Source organism: Ixodes scapularis, unplaced genomic scaffold (genome assembly GCF_016920785.2).
Source record: "Ixodes scapularis isolate PalLabHiFi unplaced genomic scaffold, ASM1692078v2 PGA_scaffold3__209_contigs__length_174095766, whole genome shotgun sequence".
Lineage (NCBI taxonomy): Eukaryota > Metazoa > Arthropoda > Arachnida > Ixodida > Ixodidae > Ixodes > Ixodes scapularis.
The window spans coordinates 23,267,783-23,294,402 of NW_024609868.1; the positions used below are offsets into that span (position 1 = coordinate 23,267,783).

The window sequence follows — 26,620 nt, forward strand, 5'->3', positions numbered from 1 at the left end:
AGCATGCATGGTCAATAAATGGATCGGCCAAGGTAACTTTCCACATATGTGCTCGAAGCGAGTCTTCAAACCTTTCAGGAATATTAAAACGTTTGTAGAAACTTAATAGCGTCGCAGTCTCTTTTACTTTACACCCTGCTGCTCCACGTGGGCCTAATTAATTTATCTTCGAAATAATTGCGGCTTCTCCCACCCGTATCCAGGAGATGCCGGGCTCGTCATAACCGTGCGGTCGGAAGGAGCTCGTGTGGCTCGCCGATAGTTTCGGTGTGTCGTGCTCTTGTACGCCACGCGCCGTTTAATTTCTGCGCTCTAAGTAGGAGTAAAGGAGTGCAGATTTAACGCGCCCATACGAAGAAAGCAATAGCTCCCTGGACTAGGCTCAACTTACAGATTCCAGCACGGAGATGTCGGGGATGCCAGCGGGTGTCTGCTTGAACAAGGTTCCTGGGAACAGCATCTGGGCAGAATCACGTTAGGTTAGGGCCGTCCTGCAAAGCTAACGTGTTGGTGACTCACCCAGAGGGCTAGACAACCCAGGGAATACATGTCCCCCTCGGGGCTGGGCCGGCAGAACGGCCCTCCCCGCTGCTCGGGGGCCACAAAGTCGATGCCATCCAGGCTTGGCAGGAGGCTTCGACCCTGGATCCAAGCCCCCCGATCAGATTGTTTGTTACAGAACTCTCGGAGGGTAATTTGAACGGTACAATGTGCATTGTACACTGCGATACAGGTATAGTAAAAACACGGCATCGGCTTTTTCACATTATGCTTGGAGAGGGAACTGACAAATGCCACATCTTGCTAACCAAGTTGGTGCCCAAGATGAGCATATTCCAACCCATCAATTATTTTAATGGCAACCTTCAGCTACGAAAAAAAAAACCAAAAAAACACACACACACACACACAAAGAGATTACTTGTTTGTGGCAATCGTTTTGTGCACAGTAGACTGGTAAAGCTTCTTAGAGGTTTACTTGACTTGGAACATCTGCAGCACTTTGTTGCAGAGCTTCGGGGTAATCAAGCAAGTTATTGCAATCAATGCAGGGACAGAAAGCCTCATGGTGAATTCCACTCGTAGATCTGGAGCGCTTTCCAAAATCCGCGAGGGAGGCAAAATTCCGCTCCGTGGGACCCGCTCCGAATCGACGAGGGGAAGATAAACTTGCATTTTTGGAGCGACCTCCCCCACACCCCTCCCCACCCCTTCTCCCTCCGCCGTACAAAATGGCCGCTGCTTGAACTTGACCAGCCCACCAACGCCTCAGCCGGCTGATCTTTCCAACGACCAGTGACGACTGTCACTGCTTAGCTGCAGAAGTAACACGCGACACAGGCCAGGCGAAATTATACGTACCGCGGCGCCCATGTCACAAATAACGAAGACGTTCGCGTTTGGCACCGTCACATACCTTTCGGCCGCCTCGAAGCGGCGGGGCACGGACAGCGCTTGCCAGCGTGGAGTTCAGATTTGTAGTACGACTTTAATAAACACAGAGGTAACAAACCATCACTTGCGCGGTCGTTGCCTAACCACTTCTTGCTTTATTTCACGGGAAAACGCCGACGGAATGCAGTGTAAAAAGGTAAACAATCACTGGCTGCAAAATGAATAGGCCTACCCTTGCGGCTTTTCTGTCATTCTTTTTCTCGTTCTTCCTCTCACGATCACAGACGTCAGCGCTTACGATTTGCCATGCTCCACATTGCCGGCTTTTTATCCCCGATCTACGCGAGGTAGAAGCGTTGGAGCCGTCACAATCCAGAGTAAACAGCCGACGCACCCGAACAGATCCAACTCCACGACCCGACCGGCCCGCCGATCTCTCCAACCTCGCCACGCATGCGCACCGCCGATTTAGACTGAAGTCACGTGGGCCGCTCTGTTAGCTTCCGGAGAGAACCGTGAAATCCCGCAGAGCAAGTTCGGCGGAGTTTGGGGCGCTCCGTGGAGCGGGCGCTGCCAGAGATCTACGAGCGGAAGATGACCAACTTGAGCCAGATCTGCGAGCGGAATATGCGCGCTCCAAATGGAGCGCTTTTGGAGCGCTCGAGATCTGCGAGTGGAATTCACCATCAGTTTTAACTAAAATGGCCCCTAGAGCTCTTTTTTTTTTTTTTTTTTAACTGACAATAATTTCTGGCCATGCAGAAATGCAACCACATTCTATCCTAATCTGTCACAGATTTGGGCACACTGTTTGGTGGTAGAATCCTGAAAAAAATCGCAGGCCATTAAAAAATGCATTTAACTGAAAGAACCATGCAGAAAACAATGAAATAATATAACAAAATCTGGCAGTTGAATCTCTAATTCATTGCTTAACAACATGACTACTTCGCCACTTAATGTGTAAGTTATGATCTCTACACTCCCACTGAACAAGAAAAAACATTGAGGTACACCTAAGCACTTCTTATGAGTTGTGAATGCAAAAGCATGTACAGGGTGTCACAAAAAAAATTTTTACCGCAAAAATAACTAGGCATCGCCAAACGCTCATTCTCCACCCAAAGGTAGTGCTAGAGGTCACAGCCAGATGACAAAGTTTCAGCCCGATCTCATAGCTTATTCAAAAGTTATAAGTGATTTTCTGAAAATTTCAAGGGGGAAAAAAAGAGCCCATTTTTGCCCGTTTTCGGTTTCTGCTGCCCATAGGCCCCACGTATTCAAAAAGCTCCGTCGGCCGCCATTTTCCCATTGAAATTTTCAGAAAATCACTTATAAATAGTGAATAAGGTATTGGATCGGGCTGAAACTTTGGCATCTGGTTGTGACCTCTAGCGCTACCTTTGGGCGGAGGATGAGCGTTCGACGATGCCTAGTTTAATTTTGTGGTAGAAAAATCCCTGTAAATTTTTTTTGTTGTGACACCCTGTACATCAATGTGGCTGTAGATGGTTTACGTTAAGGAAAGAGAGACATTGAAGACAGACGGATAAGACAGGCTTTCGACTTCCGCTGTTGGCGCGCTGACTGGCGCTGACGGACATGCAGCGCCATGAGGTGGCTGGTCGCTGAAACTGACACGCAGCATCAGTTTCAACGACCGGCCACCTGATGGCGCTGCGTGTCTGCCGAATGGGTTCCTGGTCGTCACGGGCTAGTCAATGGGATCGTAGCGATGTAAAAGGTGCCGTTGGCTGTGTAGACGCGCGCTAGCCAAGGAGATTGAAGCGGTGTAAAAGAGCCGTCTGGCTCTTTCGCTCCATGAGACAGTCAATGCTTTTGCGTTAAACAAAAAAAGAAAAAGAAAGATTGGCTGGGCTTTTCTTTGCAGGCTACTGGGAATGGAGCATAATTATCACTGTTCATTCATGCACACTACTGCAGAGAGTAGGGTAACTGGTTAGATTAGGTAGATCAAGCTGGTGAAGTATCCAGCCGAGCTAGTAACTCTAGAGTGGCAATTCAGATGTGGGCCAGAAAAAAAGCATTCACAACAAAACAGCCATTAAAAGCAACACAGGCTGGTTGAAAAACTCTACAGAACTCCACAAACACATAGCCTTTTGTGTGTAGAAACATATACTCCCAGATGGCTTTATGCAGCAATTCAAAAGTGAATAGCCTGCGTACACAGCCTTAGTCAGAGGTCAAGGTGCGCTAATGCACTTGCGTCGAGGCTTAAACTTATTGTCGTCCCCAAAGTATGTTTTTTGCATCGCACCACCGAAATAAGATACCCATAAGAAAGCTAAGGATTCGGGAAACGAGTTCACATGATCCCCACCGAGCGAAGGGTCCACAGTGGTAGGTCCAGGACTGCCTCCTCCGATTGGTCGTCAAACAGCACCATCTCTGGGTGGACGGCACCGTGAGCAATGGGGCCGCCCGTCGCCTTGTGGAGCTCGTGCAGGGCACGCAACACGTGCTCCAGAGCCTTCTGTGCGTGGCGAGGAGCGCACCGCCGTTCGGAAAGGCTCGGTGCCGGCCGTGGAACCAAGAGGTAGACATGGCGCTCATTCTGAGGAATCGACAGTAAAACACAATATGCAAAGTCTGAACTCACAAATGTAAAACTTAACCAATGCTTTCTCTCCGAACAGTCTGCGCGAGCACATTCGTGACCACTGCAGACCATTCATAGAGAACAGCCAGCGTGAAACGTAAGTAAGACGTCCGAAGTCGAGGCGTTGTCCCTAACTGTACAGTATTTTAACCCTTTCGTTATTCAGATCGATCATTGGTGGTCCATGATTTCAATTATCAATTTCAATGCGTTAAAGTTGTTTCTCAGGCACCTAATGTCACCGAGTGGTTAGCCCAGAAAATGGTCCTTCAGAATCAGTTTAAATTTTTTTCTCCAATGCGTACAAAAAAAAAAAAAAAGAGCCCGCTGCTCGTCATTACGCCACACCAAGATGAACTTTTTGTGATCAAAAGACTCCCTGTAAAGACCAGTTCTCACATGCAGCGAAGAGCTGATGTTGCGCTGCTCACGTGTTATCAGCTACTGATCGTCTGCCATGAGCAACAGTTTCCATGGTGCGATACAAAGCTGGCACCGTATTTATTTGAATATAAGGCGGCCACGATTATAAGGCGAGGGGGCAGTTGAAGGACCCAAGAAAAAGAAAAATAATCGCCATATTGCTATACTGAGCTTCGAATATAAGGCGGGGTGTGACCATACCTCGGCGAAGTCACTCACGAACTCGCTCACTCACACTCACTCACGCTCACCGCGTCATGGTGAAGGGCTGTGAATGACTTCGTGAACTCGGACCAAGTCGTGATGTGAAGGGGATGTGACTTCGTGAATGCGGAAGGAGTCGTGATGTGAATGGGCGTGACTCCGAGAACGCGAAAGAACCCGTGATGTGAAGGGGATGTGACTTCGTGAACGCGGAACGAGTCGTGATGCGAAGGGGAGTGACTTCATGAACTCGGAAGGAGCCGCGATGTGACGGGGAGTGACCTCGTGAACTCTGACGCACCCGTGATGCAGTGGTGAAGGACTTCGTGACTCTGGTGTATACGGGATGTGATGGTGAATGAATTCGTGAACTGAATTTGTGATGTGATGGGGACTGAGTTCGTGAACTAGGAGTCAGGACTCAGGAGATGTTGGTATGGATTTGCTTGCGTGTGCGTACTCTTGGCGACTGATAGCCGACTTGACATTTGGTAGTGTCTGCAGCATGTTGGTGCCCTTACACGCACAAACATGCTGTGGCGGTTAGTATAGAGTGCAGACGGAGCAGAAACTTGGAAGGAACTTCTGTTAGGGGCCAGAACGAGATTCGTAGGGGTGGTCTGGTAACGTTTGGGGGAAGCAACTGCAGGGGCGTTGGCTTTGGAGAACTTTGAGAGAGGATGTGACATTTTGCGTGTGCGACTGTGCGCGGCTTAAGCGCGAAATCGGAAATGGGGAGGGAACTGTGTATTGCAGACGAAGCGGCACCAGCGCTTCCCAGATGGGGATTGGGGGGGAGGGGGGGGGGGGGGGGGGGGAAGCTTGGACCGGCACAGACTCAGCGGCGACTCCGAGTTTGGCGGGCCTCCGCTCCTCTGCCCCGATACCGCGGGCGTGCGTACCCTCGTCGCGTAGTACACGTGCAGCTCAGCGACCATTAGGGGGGCTTTGTCTGTGCGCGGCAGACGTTTGAGCCTCCTCACGGCCGTGGGGTTCCGTTTACGCGGCGCGGCGCGGCGACTCCTCCTTTCGGTGTGTGTGTGTGTGTGTGTCATTGTGTGTGGGGGGCCGGGGAAGGTGTCGTTTTGCCACTGTGCTATTCTGCCACGGGAGGGTTTCTCTTCGCGTTGATTGCATCTGCGTGCGTCCGTGCGCCCATGTTTTTGTCTTTTGTAAGCGCGTGCGTGCGCGCACCCCTCAAGGAAACACAAATAAAACCGTCTTCCCGGAGCTGTTACGCGAGTACTGGTGTGACCCTAACTGGACTATACAATGTTTGTTTTCTCGCTCTCGCTTAATAATGCTTACAGATGTTCTGATGCTGGTAATATGCGGCATACGCTCGTTTTTATCCGTCCACACGAAAAAGCGTGCGCCGGATTTGATCTGTTTCGGCCGCTTCCGGATTTTTTCAAACGCTATTTAGCATCTAAGATTTCGGGAAGGCTTGACACTATTCTAGAAAAATCACTAAAGTTTACGGGCTTTATCCATATGCCAGAGAATTATGATAATTTTAAAAATGTGAGGAAGCAGCCGATTGGCATCACGGTTTGTCGCCCACGTTTCCTAACAAGCGCGCGGACCTGTCCGTTGCAATAACAGGCGGAGAGAATTTTACGTGCTCTCAGGCGTTTAGGTGGGGGGCTTCGCTTGCTGTTGCCGATAATAGTTTTCATCACAGTCGTGCATATGCCTGGGTTCTTGAATTCTAGGAATACGAACAGAGTTCTTCGATCTCCGTTGAACGTGAATATTGACTGAAGAGGTTTTTGTTTCTGTTTATTTGAGCAAAAGTCAGCTACTGGCACGATACTTGTCTGTAAAAGCCGGACCCCATCAAAAAATATGCGACGAACACAGGCGAAACTCAATCCACTAAGCAGCCTAGCCTTACTCCGTGAACAGCACTTCGAACGCGAAGGCGGAGTACGAGTGTTCAAAGATTCTTGATAAAATGACATAAATCTTTTCCAAAGGGGGAGGCAGATAGTCCGTCCCCATTTCTGAATTTATCTATTTTTTTATGCTAGTTAGTTTTGCATACGAACCATATCGGCCACATTTTGCTGGAGTGCTTTTCATTTGAAATCGAGACCACTCTTCTTACATAAGCGCTTAGACATTCGTCTCCTCGTTATTTTCCTGAGCAAGTGACTCATTCAAAGGTCTGCTGAGTTTTTTCAACAGCGTCGGAGCGATACGAATGGCTCTCACTTCGATCGGAAGTGAGAGCCCATCACACAGGACCACAAGCAAACCACGATTGCGTTGTCATCACCGTCATCCTTCTGTTGCAAGCAGGCTACCAATGAAAAACAAGGTGCGTGGTCGAGGTCGAAGTCAAATTCGAAGTAAGTGTTTATACGACGTGCAAGTAGGGGTACCAACACGTGTCTTCCGCGCTTCCGAACGTTATCGTGACCCATTGAAAAGAAGTAAATACGAAGAATATCACAACAATTAGCGGGAAACATAAAGGGCGCGCACACAACGCGCGAAGACGAGACAGAAAAGCGCGCGCCGTCATTGGTCAAAACGAGGTGTAAATAGCGGTACATCAGAGCGTCTGAGGGGTAAACAAACACACGAGGTGCGCAAAGAGCTGAATAAGCCTGTTATTTTTTAAACATGGAAAACTATTGAACCGGGCTTGCCGCGTTCCTTTAAACTTTTTTCATGCACGTCGCTGTGCTGTTCTGGGGCACGTATCGTCGGTTCACTCAAAGAGCTTTTACTTTCCAACGCTCTTTAGAGCCTGGCATTGCACCTTTTTGTCAGACGAGCCGGCGATGTCCAGTTTTTCTGACAGGCTCTGTTCCCCGTCTAGAAGTGTGGACGAGCTGTTTACCCGTCCTCCCATCTTGCATTTCCCACCAGACCTTGTTTCAAAATGACCCTTCTTTTGAAACAAAAACAAAATTAAGAACCTGCCTCTATTCATCTCAAAGACTGTTTGATGTTCGCTGAAGGCGTCCCCACTGGCTCTGTCTGCTTGAAGAAATCACCGGTTATCAAGGGGAGCTGAGGGAGCGAAGACGACCTCTGTTTCCCTTCCCTTCGAGGTTAGTTAGCTTGCTTCTCCTTGCTAACGTCGTCTTTAATTTCACTAGAAAAACGATAAACGGTAGGGAGTTCTTGTAGACGGTTTTTGTGCTCGGTAACGATACCCAACAACGATACTATGCATGCACAAAAACGACAGAGGAGTATCGAGTATCCTTACAGGAATTATTGGAACAACAAACAAAACTCCCTAGTTTCTTAGACGTGTAAAGGAAGTATAAGCACTTGCTTAATTCGTCCCGAACACGCTCGTTTGTGATTAGTGCTTTTGTGTTTCAAGCTTGGGGTAAGCTTTTGTGTTTCAAGCTTGAGGCAACCTGTAGCTACAAAGTTTGACCTTGCCAAGTGTAGGGAAAAGTTCGCTGTTCGGGTTTTTCCTTACGTCCTTTGTCGACTCGTTGTGACTTGTTCTTTTTTGTTACGGGTTACGTGTGGAGCTTGGACCGGCACAGACTCAGCGGCGACTCCGAGTTTGGCGGGCCTCCGCTCCTCTGCCCCGATACCGCGGGCGTGCGTACCCTCGTCGCGTAGTACACGTGCAGCTCAGCGACCATTAGGGGGGCTTTGTCTGTGCGCGGCAGACGTTTGAGCCTCCTCACGGCCGTGGGGTTCCGTTTACGCGGCGCGGCGCGGCGACTCCTCCTTTCGGTGTGTGTGTGTGTGTGTCATTGTGTGTGGGGGGCCGGGGAAGGTGTCGTTTTGCCACTGTGCTATTCTGCCACGGGAGGGTTTCTCTTCGCGTTGATTGCATCTGCGTGCGTCCGTGCGCCCATGTTTTTGTCTTTTGTAAGCGCGTGCGTGCGCGCACCCCTCAAGGAAACACAAATAAAACCGTCTTCCCGGAGCTGTTACGCGAGTACTGGTGTGACCCTAACTGGACTATACAATGTTTGTTTTCTCGCTCTCGCTTAATAATGCTTACAGATGTTCTGATGCTGGTAATATGCGGCATACGCTCGTTTTTATCCGTCCACACGAAAAAGCGTGCGCCGGATTTGATCTGTTTCGGCCGCTTCCGGATTTTTTCAAACGCTATTTAGCATCTAAGATTTCGGGAAGGCTTGACACTATTCTAGAAAAATCACTAAAGTTTACAGGCTTTATCCATATGCCAGAGAATTATGATAATTTTAAAAATGTGAGGAAGCAGCCGATTGGCATCACGGTTTGTCGCCCACGTTTCCTAACAAGCGCGCGGACCTGTCCGTTGCAATAACAGGCGGAGAGAATTTTACGTGCTCTCAGGCGTTTAGGTGGGGGGCTTCGCTTGCTGTTGCCGATAATAGTTTTCATCACAGTCGTGCATATGCCTGGGTTCTTGAATTCTAGGAATACGAACAGAGTTCTTCGATCTCCGTTGAACGTGAATATTGACTGAAGAGGTTTTTGTTTCTGTTTATTTGAGCAAAAGTCAGCTACTGGCACGATACTTGTCTGTAAAAGCCGGACCCCATCAAAAAATATGCGACGAACACAGGCGAAACTCAATCCACTAAGCAGCCTAGCCTTACTCCGTGAACAGCACTTCGAACGCGAAGGCGGAGTACGAGTGTTCAAAGATTCTTGATAAAATGACATAAATCTTTTCCAAAGGGGGAGGCAGATAGTCCGTCCCCATTTCTGAATTTATCTATTTTTTTATGCTAGTTAGTTTTGCATACGAACCATATCGGCCACATTTTGCTGGAGTGCTTTTCATTTGAAATCGAGACCACTCTTCTTACATAAGCGCTTAGACATTCGTCTCCTCGTTATTTTCCTGAGCAAGTGACTCATTCAAAGGTCTGCTGAGTTTTTTCAACAGCGTCGGAGCGATACGAATGGCTCTCACTTCGATCGGAAGTGAGAGCCCATCACACAGGACCACAAGCAAACCACGATTGCGTTGTCATCACCGTCATCCTTCTGTTGCAAGCAGGCTACCAATGAAAAACAAGGTGCGTGGTCGAGGTCGAAGTCAAATTCGAAGTAAGTGTTTATACGACGTGCAAGTAGGGGTACCAACACGTGTCTTCCGCGCTTCCGAACGTTATCGTGACCCATTGAAAAGAAGTAAATACGAAGAATATCACAACAATTAGCGGGAAACATAAAGGGCGCGCACACAACGCGCGAAGACGAGACAGAAACGCGCGCGCCGTCATTGGTCAAAACGAGGTGTAAATAGCGGTACATCAGAGCGTCTGAGGGGTAAACAAACACACGAGGTGCGCAAAGAGCTGAATAAGCCTGTTATTTTTTAAACATGGAAAACTATTGAACCGGGCTTGCCGCGTTCCTTTAAACTTTTTTCATGCACGTCGCTGTGCTGTTCTGGGGCACGTATCGTCGGTTCACTCAAAGAGCTTTTACTTTCCAACGCTCTTTAGAGCCTGGCATTGCACCTTTTTGTCAGACGAGCCGGCGATGTCCAGTTTTTCTGACAGGCTCTGTTCCCCGTCTAGAAGTGTGGACGAACTGTTTACCCGTCCTCCCATCTTGCATTTCCCACCAGACCTTGTTTCAAAATGACCCTTCTTTTGAAACAAAAACAAAATTAAGAACCTGCCTCTATTCATCTCAAAGACTGTTTGATGTTCGCTGAAGGCGTCCCCACTGGCTCTGTCTGCTTGAAGAAATCACCGGTTATCAAGGGGAGCTGAGGGAGCGAAGACGACCTCTGTTTCCCTTCCCTTCGAGGTTAGTTAGCTTGCTTCTCCTTGCTAACGTCGTCTTTAATTTCACTAGAAAAACGATAAACGGTAGGGAGTTCTTGTAGACGGTTTTTGTGCTCGGTAACGATACCCAACAACGATACTATGCATGCACAAAAACGACAGAGGAGTATCGAGTATCCTTACAGGAATTATTGGAACAACAAACAAAACTCCCTAGTTTCTTAGACGTGTAAAGGAAGTATAAGCACTTGCTTAATTCGTCCCGAACACGCTCGTTTGTGATTAGTGCTTTTGTGTTTCAAGCTTGGGGTAAGCTTTTGTGTTTCAAGCTTGAGGCAACCTGTAGCTACAAAGTTTGACCTTGCCAAGTGTAGGGAAAAGTTCGCTGTTCGGGTTTTTCCTTACGTCCTTTGTCGACTCGTTGTGACTTGTTCTTTTTTGTTACGGGTTACGTGTGGAGTCTGTCGGTTTTGGTTTTAAGGAGCCTTTTGGCTTTTGTATTGAGGAGCGTCTCTGTTACTCCCGACGCGCCACCACCGCGCCGTGACGTAACAGAGATGAGTTCATGTATAGGCGAATATGTCGCCGAAATTATGTTCTGGCTATACACGAACCAACGAACTCATCTCTGTTACATCACGGCGCGATGGTCGCGCGTCGGGCGCACTTCCGGTCTGGGGCTGAAAGCGGAAGTCCCTATGTGAGGCGTGTATTCTAGGGTTGTATTGAAAAAAAAAACCTGACAAAAACTTGCCTTCTTGTCAAAACGCCGCGACTGGGGCTGCACCAAAAGAGTCGAGAAAGGTTTGAAGATCAGTTTTCATGTGCTCGGTTCGTCCGAGAACGTGGATATGTGCCGTGAAAATGGAAAACCAGTCGCCGTCGTACCACGATTGCTTGGGCGGGAAGCAGTTTGGGTTAACATCACGGATACTTGTTGTCATCAGATTTATTTGTTTTGTTCCGTCATGAAAGCGGGAATACCGCCAAGTTGTTGGGACCGTTTGCATGCGGACGTTCAGTGCGTCTTCAAGATCGAACGGCCGCCTGATCGCTCGAACTGTCGTCTGCTCTTTCAAACGCTTCTGCTCGTCGTCTGCTCTTTTAGACGACACCGGCCCGTGGACCAAATGTTGGCCCGGTACTTGCGATAAGAAGTGAGTGCAGGCCTCAAAATACTTAAGTTCGAAAATTGGTAAGCAGGCTCGATGTAAACAGTGGATACAAGGAGATGGTGATCGTTGTTACCAGTGACCATCAACGACTTGTTATGCCTCATTCACTTGGTCCGATTCTGCTTGCGATTTTCAGTATCGATGTTGAACATCGGTTCACGCTGTTGTAACCCGAGCGACGTCATGACTGAAAATTGCGACCGAAATTTCATCATGCGAATCAGGCTTTAGCGTACCCTCTGCGGCGTCCACGCGGAATGAATCGCCGCATGTCACATTATTCACGCGAAGTTTTGTGGTATAGCGAGCCTCAGTAATTTCGCTGAGGCTGCTCAAGTAGTCAGGCATTGCCCAGGAAGACGTACAATCAACAATTCCAACGCAGAAACCTGCGTTGGACTCACACCACCGCCGACAACAACGCAATTCAATGGTTTGTTTATCGGCGACGCGGCGAGCTTCTTGCCCACACCCCATCGCGCATGCGCGGCGCCGGTGGCGTCGGCTAGGAGCGCTCCAGTTTGTTTGTAAACATGAGTTGGTGTACAAAATATAGTGGAAAAATGATGTGAAATGAGGTGCCACTGAGCACCACGTTTTACATGCTCACGTCACGTCATGTGAGTATAACGTTAGGAAAATCATTTTTAAAGGGGCGATGCAACGATTTTTGTATTTTGCGCAAATACCGCTTAAGACGGATCCCTGACGTTAATGACCTGTAAATTACCCGTTCGTTTTTCACCACACGCAATCGAAGTGGTAGAAAAAAATAAAGAAAAACGAGCAAAGTTCACCCCTCAACTCGCAGCCAGAACAAGCGGCCACGTGATCTGGAGCCGATTATATGCCGCCAGTGTTGATCATATAGCCACGCGCTGGGGTTGGCAAGGCACAGGACACGCGCTGCGTTCCAGACATTGTTATGGTTCGGCTGTTTTCGTCATTGCAGCGCTTGGACACCGGACATACCCGAATGCTTCTCGAGCTATCGATTATCACGAGCCCAAATCGAGTGTCCACGCCATGCTCGGGTCCAATCTATGAGCCGCATTCATATATCGTCACTGGGCGGTACTGCTACCGCCCAGGGACGTTACCAGGTTTTGCGAAGGAGAGATTGAATGAAAACGCTCGGTTTTGTCCTCGAAATTACAGCGCAACAAAGGAGTTTCTTGGCCAGTGGTGTTGCGTGTGAGTATCCTTGAGAACCACTAGTGCCAGTAAGCTCGTGTAAAGTGAAAAACGTTCCAATTGAATATCGTTGCACCGCCCCTTTAAGTCTAGATACCTTGTCATTCGCAGTTTTCTCCGTTGGTAGCAGCCGCCTGCATTACTGGTGTTCTCGCGGAAAGTGGCGCACTAGCTCCCAATCAATCGCACAGCGCGTGCCATCCTGACTGAAAGCAATGTCAAGGGGTGAAACTAGAAGACCCTGTCCTCTAATAAAACGCTTCGTAGAGATTCCCGCTTCAAGAACTTGCGTCCCATCAAGTTTCCGAGTCTATTATATTCGCGAACACCGCCCCGTCGGACTTTAGCAAATGATTGACTCTTTGTCCAACAGATGTTTAGTCGAACGGTGGTAAAGTTTGAAGGCAGGCCAGTCGGTGCTGACACGTGTGACGTCACTGCTCCTCGCGCATACGCAGCACGGCTCGCCAGAAGCCACGCGAAACTGCTCAACCTCGGCCAGTGTAGACTACGCTACAAAATAAACTCCTAAAAACACGCTCCGATTCTATTCAAACATGAACTCCGAAAACACAGTACGCTACCTATAATACGAGTCTATGCGCAGCCAAACCCCGGCGTAAAACAACGAGCGCGAGGCGCGCGTGAGTCGCGCGCCTCGCCTCGGTTCAAAGCTGAGAAAAGTGGAGTCGAGCGCCATCATTAGTTATCTCGACTGCATTTCGCTCAAAGAAGGTTGAGCGACACGAACACGCTCGGAAGTAAACATATTGCTTTGAGGTGAATGATCCAATGAGTGGTTTAATTAATGATGAGGTGTACTCTGACCAACGGGTTCGAATAAAACTCAGATTTCATTGCTTCGGCAAGCTGCAAACCTCTTAAAGAGGCGACCTCTTTAAGAGGTTTTTCAGGCGAGGCACTTAATTTTTTTATTTATTTGTTTAACTGACATACCCTCAGGGCCATCAGCGTTACAGAAGTGAGCGGGAGTTAGAAGAGAACAGAACAAAGCTGTACACTTTGGAGCTCAGTCTGAGCTGTATAGATTATTTACGGCAATTTTTAAACATATAGTAAGTGGCAATTGTGGCAACAGATGTGGGAAGGTAGTTCCAGTCCACTGAAATTTTTGGGAATGGATGACTCTTGTTTTGGAATGTCTACTTTATATATATATATGATGAAATTCGTGACAAAATATTAGACAGGTGATTCAGCGGTCGGCTGTGAAGTACTGCGTTATTATGGTATCTCTTATGAAAGTGACATCAACGCGCTATTTTACGACGTAAAGTGAGGTAGGCAACGATAGGCTGGTTGCCATGGATCATAATTATTAAGATAAAATACACAGAACAATTTTGTACTGATCGAACGACGGTTTAGCGAGCGAAACCTGGCCCACGACGTTTCATCGCATGCCACTTTAGCGAATGGCGGCGTTCATTTGACCGAATAGATAAAATGAAGGCCGCCGCTGTCCTGTTTTCGAGCTTGCCGAACCTTTGGCGATGGACGCTCGAACTTGAGTTCATATTATTTCCCCCAAACTATAGCGAAGCACCCCTTGCAATCGTTCTGAACAGACCGCCTGGCGCGGTCTGTTTGGATGCCCAGTTTGCCGCCCCTACAAATGCCTAAACGTCGACTCGCGTATGTGATCTCTATTCGCTAAACTCTAATGCACTAAAACGTCTTCGTTCATATAATATGGACTCGTATTAATGTTTGTAAGATGTTTCACAAAAATCGTGCACGCAGCATCGTGTCTGTCTCTCCTTTTTGCCCCCTCGGCGAGCGGTCGTTGGCAAAAATATAAGCGCCTTCTCTTTTTTTCGTAGAAAAAACCGTGCGCAACAAAAGGTAAAAAAAAAAAAAAAAGGACAGGCCAGAAGTTTTTTGAGGTGGGGTCCCCTCCAAAATCACAACGCCGACAACCAGGCGACGTCTAAGGAGCCTTCATGTGCGCTTTGCTAGAGTGATGCCACCCTTTGTAATACCGCTCGCCCACAAACCAGCAGCCATTTTGGTTCTGGGCATCCGTGGGGCTAATAACTCTCCCGGAAACAAGCACCTTATCTCACAAGTTCGGAGCAGGGAAGTCAAGAAGCCGCTCGCTCTCCGCAGCATGCGCGCTCGATGAAGAAAGCGCGAAACAAAACGAAAATAAAAGAAACGGGACAACAAAACTGAAACCAGAGGGAACAAGCTAAACAAAGAAAATGAAAAGTGCAGGGTGCGTCGCCAGGCCCAGCCCAATACCCCCCCCGCCCCCCCCCCCCCCCCCCCCCCCCCCCCACACACACACACACACACTGACACACACATCTGGAGCCGTCAGCGCGGCTGCGAAAGAACTTCGATGGCTGAGAGCCGGAGGCAGTGGCGGTGGCCGCGGCTGCAGGGGCCGACGCCGCTTTCCGTGACCTCGGTGACTCGGTGAATGGCTGTGACTCGGTGAATGACTGTGACTCGGTGAAGGGCCGTGAAGTCGAACCGGTCGAACGACTTCATGAACGGGATCAGTTCACGGACGTGAGGGGAACGACTTGCTGAACTCGATGAGCTCGTGATGGGACTGTGAGCGACTTCGTGAATTCAGAGTTGGCGGTGATGGGATGGGGAATGCTTCATGAACTCCGTCGGATTCGTGATGTGACGGTGAGCGACTTTGTGAATTCAGAGCTGGCGGTGATGGGATGGGGAATGCTTCATGAACTCTATAGGATTCGTGATGTGACGGTGAAGTACTTCGTGAACTTGACGGATTCGTGAAGTGACGGTGAATGACTTTGTGAGTTCAGAGATTGAGGTGACGTGATGGGGATGAGTTTGTTGTCCGGTTGAACTCCGTGATGTGAATGGCCGTGACTTTTGGACGTCGGTGTAGTTTGTGATGTGAAGGGCCGTGAATATTAGACATCGGTGTACTCTGTGATGTGAAGGGCTGTGACGTTTGGACGTCGGTGTACTTTGTGATGTGAAAGGCCGTTACTTTTAGACGTCGGTGTACTCTGTGATGTGAAAGGCTGTGACTTTTGGACGTCGATGTACTTTGTGATGTGAAGGGCTGTGACTTTTGGATGTTGCTGTAATTAGTGATGTGATGGTGAGTGAGTGGGTTCGGAAATGCCGACCTATGGGTGTGACTTTGAGATTACGGATTTTGGAAAAAAAAACCTCGCCTTATATTCAAATAAATCGGTAATTGGTTCTGTCAGCATGCGCTTAGCACGAGGACAGCGCTATGTTTGTAGCGATCCGCAGCATGTGTAAACAGACCTTAATCAAAAGATGTAATTATGTCGTCGGATTCGCGACCTGACAGCGTTGGGTGGCGATAATTGGCCAAAAAAGATGCCAGCTTTTCGATGGTTAACTTTGGTACTTTGGATTCGAGTCCGAGGTTTTATTTCCCTACGGCGCATTTCTAAAGGTCTGTTGCATGCCCTTCATGCAGGCCTGGCCATAAGCAAGTTTATAAAAGTTTCAGTTCCATTTCTCCAGTAAAATCCCGGCAAAGGGCGCTGCAGGTGCTAATCACATTTACTGCACACTGAGCATCTCCGCCATGGCGTCGTCGCCACGCACCGCTACATCGCGAAAAAAGCGTCCCGCTTAGAATTACGTCGTACCCGCACCCAATATTTGTGATGAGGGCTTCAGCTAAGAGTCTGAAGATGACAGAACTTCATCCGATTAAAGCTCTGACAGCGACAATGTTTAGAGTTGGCCCAGAACATCTGCAGCCATTCAGCAGTGAGGTTTAGGACTTTGGGCGGTCTCCCTGCGCTTACGCGCTTGTGTACGACCCACAATGGTACGACCTCAGAGCAATACTCATCAGCAGGGTGTCTACTTCGCTTGGCCAAAAAGTCCTGTCACCTGCGCAAAGAAATTCGGTTCACCCCAAGAAAGCCACCCTAAGCACATATCGGACCGGGGCCATGGAGCAGTGTAAGACAGTTAACAACTGCTCGGAATTCTTTTTTTTCTTCACGACGGAGGTAATAAGGACCATCTGTGACACACCAACAAATATGTGTGGATGCACATTCCGGAGTTCATCCGGTAGCTGCTCGGGCTCGAAAATAAAGAAATTTTTCCAGCTGACCCTGTACCAAAAAAACACACTGCAGCACCACTCCCAGACGATGCAGAAGAAGTGAATCTGCAAAATGTGCTACGAGCAAAAAACAAATGTGTGCCAAAAGTGCACGGTCCACCTCTGCCTGTATGCAGTTTTTTTTTTTTTTCCTTTCTCAGACAGTGTCTTCAAAATATATATTCTGAATTTCTTTTCATTTGTTTCTGTAGGCACCACATTTTTTTTTAACTGGCCACAAAAATGGTGCTTTTTAAAATTTTGATGTATTATTGAATAAAGATTTTTGCTTTTCAACTCACATTTTTGGAAGCAGCATTTAGTTGTCTACAATTTGCTATACTTTAGCAATATTTATAAAGGCAAACATATTTTTTCTAAGGCCTACAAAAAAAAATGGTCATATTCCTGTGGTAACCAAAGAGTCGGGCATCTTGTGGCGACTTTGGGATGCCATTGTCCACCAGTTACGAGTTCGGTTACGCTTAATGGCTCAGGAAAGCTTTATGTTGGGAACACATGGCTACATCAAGGTTGCTCTGGTGCTTGCTTGGGTACATAAGCAAAAATTGGCCCTGACCTTGGACAAAAAGGCTGCTCGGATGCGAAGAAGATGCTTGCAGGAGACCCTGGCATAGCTGGCAGTCCTGGACAGCAGTAGCTCTTTGCTCTCAGGACTATCAATGGCACACTCCTGAAGGAAAAATGTTCACAGCACTCTTACATAATAACTACTAAGTGTCACTTATGCTCAGCATGCAAATCACATAGTATTTATTTGCAAAAACAAAAAAACTTGTTCATTTTATTTTTGCGAGGTCATTATTGACCAGAGATGTTTGCCAAGCTTCTCGAGCAAGGACAAGCATGGAATGTGGGGGAAGGACCAAATGATGCATTTTAGAGCAGAAAAAAAAAAAAAAAAAAAAAAAAAAAAAAAAGCTGGATTTTGAGGTAATATTTTTTGTAAGCAGTGAGAGAGTGCAGGCGAGGTGGTAATTAATTGACATCTTGTAAACCCTGAGATGGGGAACGATAAAAAAACGGTAAACCCATCTCAGGGTTTACAAGATGTCGAATATTTTTTCTCAATTGTTGGGCCCTTGCGTTTCCACAATACTTTATGCCTTATCAGAAGTCCTCTAGACACTGACAAATTATTAGCCAGTTTACACTTTGTTTAACATCCATTAGAGCACACATACCGTAATATCCCGAGTCATCGCCCACCCCCCAACCGCCTGAAATTCGTTAAAAAAGTGGGGTGGGCCATGTCTCGGTGGGTGAGCACAAACACTTGAAAAAAAGCGGAAAAAACCGCCTATTTTTCTCTGCGTATCTAGCGCTGATGCGCAAGAGATACATCAAACTCAAAACTCGATTTAGTTTCATTGTTTTATAGAAAAAAATGCTCACGAAAGAATATTTTACTATAGCGAAGTCCGTTGCTTGCATACGCGCTAGAAACACCGCCGATCTGCATATAGCACGAACGTTTGTTCCGTGAAAGAATGTCACCATTATGTTTTCCCAGTTAGTAAAAAGAAGAAAGAAAAGTCTACAAGAAAATAGAAAAACCGACCAGGCGCAACGAGCGAGCGAGCGGACCAAAGGCGACCAAGAGCAATGCTGGGAAAGCGGGAATGCCGGTGGTCACGTTGGCAAATACTTTGGCGTCGGGCCAAGTCGGGCGCCTTGTCAATTGCAAGCTCTTGTGCAACTTTCTTGTTTGGTGCGTACATACGTGCGTCCGTGAACTGCGGGCTATCAATGCACGGTTGGGACGCTCTGTAAACGTCTGTGTAGGACGTTCCAGCAAAGCTTTATTTACGCTTTGGCTTTGCCTAAAATATTGCACAACAGCGGTCGCGACGGGCGGGAAGAAGGAGCGGGTTTGTGGTGACCTTACTTCGGCGGAGACAGACTTTGACCTAACACTCCGCGGTTACGTTAACAAACTCTTATTTTGTTATCTCCATCGTTTTCTTTTCGCACGGATACACAACCACTTTGGGGTCGCTCACGGAGGAAATGCGTAAACAAAACAAAGTGTCTTTCCCTCCTTCGTTTCACTTTGTCACGGACGTCCTTCAACTGTAAGGCCCGCGGCCGCGTCATTCGGGTAGGATGAGTGTTCGCGGATCCCAGAGTCCGCGCTGGGGTATTTGAAGGGGTGGGCGATGACTCGGTGTTTTTCCGGAAATCGAGATTGGCCCCAAAAATGGGGTGGGCGATGGCTCGGGGATGGGCGATGACTCGGGATATTACGGTAAGTAAATTCTAGAACCTCGTTTTAGGACAACCAAAAGACGGTCATCTCTGCATGCTATCAGTTGGCATCTGTAAAAAAAAAAAATTAAACCACAGTTTTCGTTTGGCATCTGGCAGGCAGAACTTCACCGACTACATTAGCCAACAGCTCCCAAAAAAGCAAAGATACAAACAAACTACTCAACTCATAAACAAAAAAAAGGAAAACAAAGCACCAACAAGCTCAACTCTTCACCGTTAAACAAAGCACCACACAGAAACGAAGAAGATAGGGCCCGCACCCTCAGCAGCATCTTCTCGGCTAAGAAGCGGGTCTGGAGGGTGCTGCCCTCAAGCTCGAACGAAGACAGCTCCCAGTTGGACTTCAACAGGCCAGCGTACTTCTAAGAGAAAAAAGAAGAATAGGAACAACAGGTCAACTCTAGTTCTCCACTTGATTTGTGCAGCTATGTCCACTGACAAGGTAAGACCAGCAGGCTGTCTACTACAAACACCCTGCCTCCAGCATGCACTGGCCACCTTCCACAAAATGAACTGGCAAACTCTCTCCATCTTCCCAACGAAGAAGCTCTTTCCCTGACTCACCTGCTTGGACCATGGGACTCGGCATCGGAAAATCGGAAAGGGTCAGATCAACAACCTCCTTCATCCACTTTCTTCAGAAAACAAAACTGGACCAAATACCCTAAATCCAGGACATACTTTTAAATGAACAGACAACAAATGGAATTTCCTTTTCCTTTGTGTATACTATATGTATACATGTGTATATGTATGTATATATATATATATGTGTATATATATACATATATATATATATGTGTATATATATACACATATATACACACATATGTATGTATGTGTATATGTATATATGTGCATATAGGGGAAAAGACATGTATATATATATAGAGATGTGTGTATGTATATACATGTGTATAGATGTATGGATATAGGTATGTATATATATATGTACATACCCTTTTTTTTCTCTCTTTTTATAATCTTTACCTTCCCTCTTTCCCTCTCCCAAGTGTGAAGTAGGCATCCTGCCAATCTCCGCGGGATAACCTCTTCACCTTTCCAATAAACCAATTTTTCTCCCTCTCCGCTGTGCCTTGGCTGTTCGGGCTTGCTAGAGGCTGTCGAGGCATTGTCGAAGGTAGGACGCTCGCGCTGGAGACGGGGCTGCCGAAACTCTTCCCTGGCCGTTCTCATCTTGTCGGCGACTATACACCTTTTTCGTTTAGCCTCGTACCCAGCCACGTTGACCCCATATCCGCTATGCGTTCCGAAAAAAAAAAGCAAGAGATTTCAGCCCCGGAAAAAGAAGGAAAAATATTGAAAGGACATAACAAGGTACGACGGTTGCAATTAAAGCGTTAACATGTTCCACTGGCAAGGCGAGAAGAAAGTAATGTTTTCACACATACCGGAAGTTCCAGAATTGAAGATGGCGGCACCCACATAGAAAAGGTGTATAGTAATGAGGCCCCGTTCTATCAGCACGATTTTAGGCCCTCTTGGTTGTGTTACGACTCCCCTGGCGCATGACGCAACATTTACGTAAAAAAAGACATTTGACGTGAATCAGGCACATGAAAAGGGTCCTCGAAAGCAGAGGAATTTTAATACATAAATTTAGAAACAGCTTTCACTAAATAACTGGCAGACGCATAGAATAAAGCTCAAAATGAAATAATTTGTCAAAATGCTTGTAAAGCCATTTGCATTATTTGTAGACTATCGCGGAAGTACTCGCGAGCTAAAGATTTAAGGGGAAACTAAAGAGGTTCTGCATTTGAGGAAAAACACTTAAAGACCGACGTACAACCTCGGTCTTCTGCAGGGAAGATAATCCTCTTAGCGCTCCCCTCTCCTAAGCTGCAAGGGGGAGCCAGGTTGGGGCGAGGTAAAACGGGGAGAGGATATACGAAAGGAGGTGACGGGCAAAAGTGGAAAGCGCAAAGTGTACGTCGGCCTTTAAAGGGGAACTCCACCGATTTTTTGAGCTACCTCAACTAACTATATTTTCTGACTCCCCGGCCTTTACTCTCTCCGGTATGCTATTTAGAATCGCGAAATTCATAATAGTTATTGCGAAATCGGCAAATGAAAATGATGCAAAAACCAACATTCGAATTTTCGCGCGCTTTTCAGGGTCGTGACGTCAGTGGCAGGCAGGCATGCCAGTCGAGCAAGCAGCCAAAAAATAGAATGTGCCGATCATTTGCTCCGTGCTGGAGCGCGGGTACTGCAGCGAGCTTCCCAAGCATTCATTTGACACCATGAAACTGCTTCGAATCAGTTTAAAACAAAATCTACAGCCCAAAGAGTGAACCCCTGCCTTCCACTGACGTCATTTTTTCACTGTTGCCAGTAGAGACTTCGAGCTTGAAAAACACGGTAAGGACCAAAACTGTAAACTCAACTTCGCGAAAAAACAATATTTTGACCTAATATTTGGGATACTATTTTCGCGATGTTTGTGGGTTAGTTTAGCAAAATTTCAAGCAAATCGGAGACAATGAAAAAATCGGTGGAGTAGCCCTTTAAGGGGAGATGTGGGTCGAAAACCAGTAATATTTTGCAAAAAGTCTGATTTTGGGAGTTAGTGTTTTATCATTTTTTGAACCTTTATATTTGATGTATTAAAATAATCATTTGCAATTATGATAGTGAAATTAGTCAAATATGCATTTGAAGGCCTGCAGGCAATGCAGACGGCATAAATTTGAGCCATTTTTCTCAGCATGGTTCTCTGAGTTGTGAGGTTGTCTGCCATCACATTTACGTTGACAGGTAGGCAGCGACCCCGGAAGTGTCTTCTATGCGGGTTGACAATGCGTGTTCCCCCGCACTGTCAACCCGCAAGTGCAGTATGGGAGACCAAGGGAAACGACCAAGCAGGGGAAGAGAGGATATCTCCCTGACTGTGCTGTGCAAACAACAGGCGCCGCCTTTTTTTTTCCCCCTATTTTCCCGGCTCCGTTGACCGAGGTTGACTGACTCTTTGCTTTACTTTGTTATTTTTGTTTTTCTTGGAATTTCGTGGGCAAAGGTTGTATACTGTGTTTTGGAGGGTAACCAGCTGTAACAAAAACAGAGCCAAGTGCTTGTTCTTAGCCAAGTGCGTGGTTTGGCGGAGCTGAGCAACAATGGGAATGCGGAGGGCGGGGCAGGCATTATTCAGTAAGCCTTGAGCCAAACGCACGGGGGCTGACAGTTTCAGGGCCTGCAGGTAGGCCTAGGCGTCTCCTCTCCATTCTGTAGCTTCAATTTCTCACAGAAACATATTAACAAAATGATATTTTGTGCACCACGCGAAAGAGTATTGCCCCACATCTATGGTAACATTCGAATATGTTTTTCTCTATGTAATTTTGGGGCATCACAGTTTGTACACAAGAATTTCTGTTCTTAATATTGTCCTATCGCAGCCAAATTTGGCATGCATATACTTTAGAATATACAGAATGCAACTATCTAGCTTTGGTTGGAATGCATATTATTTTATATTTATGAAAAATTTAAGAAACATTTGTTAGCCCCTTAAAATGAGATTTTTGCCATTTTTAATTATTCTAAAAAGAAAGAAACGTCCCACCCAATATTTTTGTTGTTCCTTGCACTCAGTGGTTTAGAAGGAGCAAATTAGTTTATTTTACTGGGCTTTTTAAAGTATGTTACAGTGCCTTACACGTGCACAAGAATACAATCTTTCCTGCACATGCATTGTATCAATAACCTAAAAAACAAGCTAAATATGAAATCTAATACCAGATTTAAAAAGGGAAGATTAAGCACCATAAGCTATAAAAATGTTTCAATATCGTAAATAATAAAAATAGTGGTTTCCCCTGGCACATGTCCCTTTTAATCACCTTCATTTGGCCTCCAGGATCACAAATATTGAGATTACTTTTCAATTCGGTGCACGAAGACTGCAGGAAATAATTTCAAAGTACCGCTGAAGCCACTCCTTCCCGGATCGTGACATCATATCCAGGGTTTTCATAATCTCCACTCTCGCGCATCTTCAGCGACAATCAAAGCTATGCACGCGCACTCTTGCTATTTTCAGAGGTAAAAAAAAAAAAAAGACGTCGCGACTGGCGTCAGTGTGGGGGAATAAACCTGGCAAGATTGCAATGGCACGCGTTGCCCACACGAGCGACACCTGCTTGGCGGCCAAAAGATCCCAGTGATGTCTCGTTAATACAGACACCTCCGTACCCCCAAAAAATCGTCCCTACTGGGAGTTGTCCATAATAACGAGACAAAAATGCACATATTTTCCCAGTTGGTCCCCAAAAATGGTATCATTAGCTGGGTCCATATAAACGAGACATGACTATAGAATGACGTAACGACTAGTCTGAGGTTTTTCATGTTTTCTCGCGTTTAGTTAAATCTTCGGGGAAAGCGAACGTGATATTCAAATTCTAAGGGTAAAAATACTGTAGAACTCGTTTTTTTTCAAGAACCTCTTTAGCTTCCCTTCAATTTTACAAAAAGTAAATTTCGATAAAACCAGAAAAAAAAAAAAAAATGATTGAACTGCATACCTGATGAAGACTTAGCTGCAGGTCTGGAAAGAGCAAATCCAGTTCCGGGAAATGCTTGCACTGCTCAAGGGCCAGCCTGTCCTGAGGGACAAAGAGAGAGAGCGTGGACGGTCAGACGAGCCTAAAAAAGTTGGCAGCACTGTGCTCACCAGCAGGTACTCCTCTTGAGATAGTGCCACCTGCACTTCCTGGCGCAGCTTTGCAATCTCCTCCGTGACTCTTTGCCGCTCTTCCTCGTCTCCGGACTGGTAACAAGAGAGAGCAAGCATTTGACGCCCTTGTGGTTGGAGACTAGACTGGCTCGAACAGAAAGCATGGCATTTCGTTAACATTCAAAATTTGATGGGCCAACAATGGTGACAAGTAATATTGCAGACCACTTAGATATCTAAAAACAAAAAAAAAACAATCCTTTTTTGTGTCACATATACCTCCGACCACCATCAATAGACAGGATGAGTTATCATTGATCTCAATACTACTCTTTCAACAGATGCTCACTGCCAGAATGAAGTCAATGAGCCATCAAGACAGCGTTACACAGCATTTCAATCTAACTTGCAAATGGTAAGCAACTACTGCAATGCAGTTCTGGCACTAACTTGGTAAACAACAAACTACAGGAAGTTACAGAAAAAAAAAGTAGTTCTGGAACTTTTTTGTTTTGAAAAAGAAACACCTCCAATCAACTCTTTACATACTTTTATCAAAAGAAATCTACAAAAAGATTAGGTAATTCCAAATTTAAATTTGGGTACTCAAACAATGACTCGAGAGTTTTTTTGCACAAAGCTAACAATCATCAAACTTCACCGCTTTTTGCCCACCGCTAGAAGCGGCAGTTGACAAAGGGGAATGCGTTCACCCTTATCGGTCGATATTTTTTGGTTACAATCGTAGCTAGGGTTTTGCGTTCTTCAGTGTCTATTTTTCAATGTCGGGCAAAAATAGTTTGTGTTTATCGAGGTACCATGTTGAAGATCACAAAATACCACCACAGGATTCCTCAACATTTGAGGAACATCCACATGACCAGAATATCTTGAGCAGATTCCGGTTCGGGTAAAACAACAAAAGGACAAGGAATGTGTCCCCAAAGAAAGCAGCATACCCGCAGACAGTTCAGGGCAGGCTGTGTTCCAGGTCAACCGAGACTTATTTCCAGGAAGCTTGGGTTTTTCTTATTTGAAAGTGGCACCAGTTCAATGTTTATCAGTTTTACTTGATACTGACAGAACAGCCCAGGGTTTTTTTTTTTAGTGGTTCGTCGGCATATGCCGAAAAAACAGAACCCCACCTATAGTCCACAAGTTACCTGTTAGTAAATTTCTCCAGACAATTACTTTTTTACGACAGGTCCTGTGACAAACTTGTCAACCGGGTTATCCGGTATTATAAAGATCAGCAAGCAGACTAACCTAAAGGATGACTTTGGAAAAAATTTACCGTATACAAGCTTGATTATGCTGACAAAAAGCTCAGAATGTGCCAAGTGCAAACCACCGCACCTCGCAGGAATTGATGCCAAGTTACTCGAGGGCACGTGACTTGGTCACATCGTATGACAAATTTCCCCGCTGCGAGGAAATTGACATCATGCCTCGTGGTCACATGATGAGGCTCACGAAATGTTAATTTTCCTGCTGAATTCAGCAGGGAAATTGACATCAAGTAACTTTACGTCACATGGCATGGGATGCAATAGTATTAGGCACTAGATTTAGCGGAGAAATTGCATTTTTTCGTGAGAATTCTTCATTACAGTTAGGCTGATAGAACACGTTAAAGGAACACTGACACCCCCAAAAAATATTTTTATTTTTTTGCCCGGCAATTTATTATGGTGTCCACCCAATCAATATTTTGCTACAGCATCACATATATGTTTAATCAAAGAAAAAGAAAAACACAACTGCTCGAAACCAAAATTGAACTGGGGAGGAAGAAATATAGAAAAGAATGTTACCAAGTCATGTAACTGTAAAGCTTTTCTTTTTTGATCAACATACTTGCAACTCTTTGCAAGCAAAAAGAAAAAAAGATATATATTTAGCAATGATTGCTTGCTTTCAATGACCCACAACTTTTATTATCTCTGGTGGTTGTGTGTAAGCCAATGAAAATTGCACGTGACAACAAAGAGAGTGAGCGAGACTCAAACCGGCCAATTCTAGGTCGGCGGTTTTTGGGTGGAAAGACAACTAATTTCGAGCCGCAAATTGTGTTCTGGGTAGTTGGGCTCTCTTATGCCATGCACAAATAAAAATCTTGGCGACCATGAATACCTTGTGAGTGGGTCTTTTAAGAAGACATGCACTTACCTCAAGGTCCTCCAAATCTGCAAGACGGTGCCTGAGCCGAGACTTGAGCTTTCGCAGCAAACGCTTGGCCTCCATTGCGGCCTGGGCCATGCACTGAGATGCGTCCCAGTCCAGGGGCCGCAGCTCTTCCAGCAAGGCTGTGTGCTGGCACTGCACAACGGATCTTGAGGAGGCCCGCTCTAGGTACATCGTCAGCAAGTTGTGCACCCGCCACACCAGCCGGGCCAGCGGGCTTTTGTCCGCAGAGAGCGCCTGCAATGGTTGCGGGGATGACTCGGAAGCTGCAATCTACACACGCTTCCCCAAACTCCCCCAGGTATTAGAGTACAACATTCCACAAGAATTTCCTAAGCAAAACTCATGCCAATTGTGTGCACATCCCCAAACACCTCCACTGGACCTTTTAAACATGCACCCAGAGTGAGAAGCCTGGGTAAACAACTGCTTGGAAGGCCTCGTTGGGGCGACACAACTGTATGTGTGTATGCTCCCAGGCTTCAGGCAAACTTGCAGTAAGCCAGAATGTGAGCTCACAATTCTTCTAAACACACTCCTCAATAAAACACTACCATTGCAAGCCTCAACAACATGGGCCAACTTACGAAACGCTGTTGT

At 46.5% G+C, this 26,620-nt stretch overlaps 1 protein-coding gene across 1 annotated transcript in view; it reads right to left on the minus strand.

Moving 5' to 3' along the window:
- The window catches only part of LOC8026033 (serine/threonine-protein kinase 31), a 62,634-nt gene that overhangs the window by 3,428 nt on the left and 32,586 nt on the right, over positions 1 to 26,620 (minus strand). Inside the window, exons 18-25 of the mRNA XM_029976000.4 lie at positions 26,006 to 26,257; positions 23,834 to 23,929; positions 23,685 to 23,765; positions 19,398 to 19,499; positions 17,426 to 17,539; positions 3,740 to 3,973; positions 520 to 642; positions 392 to 460 (exon numbers count right to left, since the gene is read on the minus strand). Coding sequence (XP_029831860.2) covers positions 392 to 460; positions 520 to 642; positions 3,740 to 3,973; positions 17,426 to 17,539; positions 19,398 to 19,499; positions 23,685 to 23,765; positions 23,834 to 23,929; positions 26,006 to 26,257 — 1,071 coding nt within the window. The remainder of the gene's footprint in view (positions 1 to 391; positions 461 to 519; positions 643 to 3,739; positions 3,974 to 17,425; positions 17,540 to 19,397; positions 19,500 to 23,684; positions 23,766 to 23,833; positions 23,930 to 26,005; positions 26,258 to 26,620) is intronic.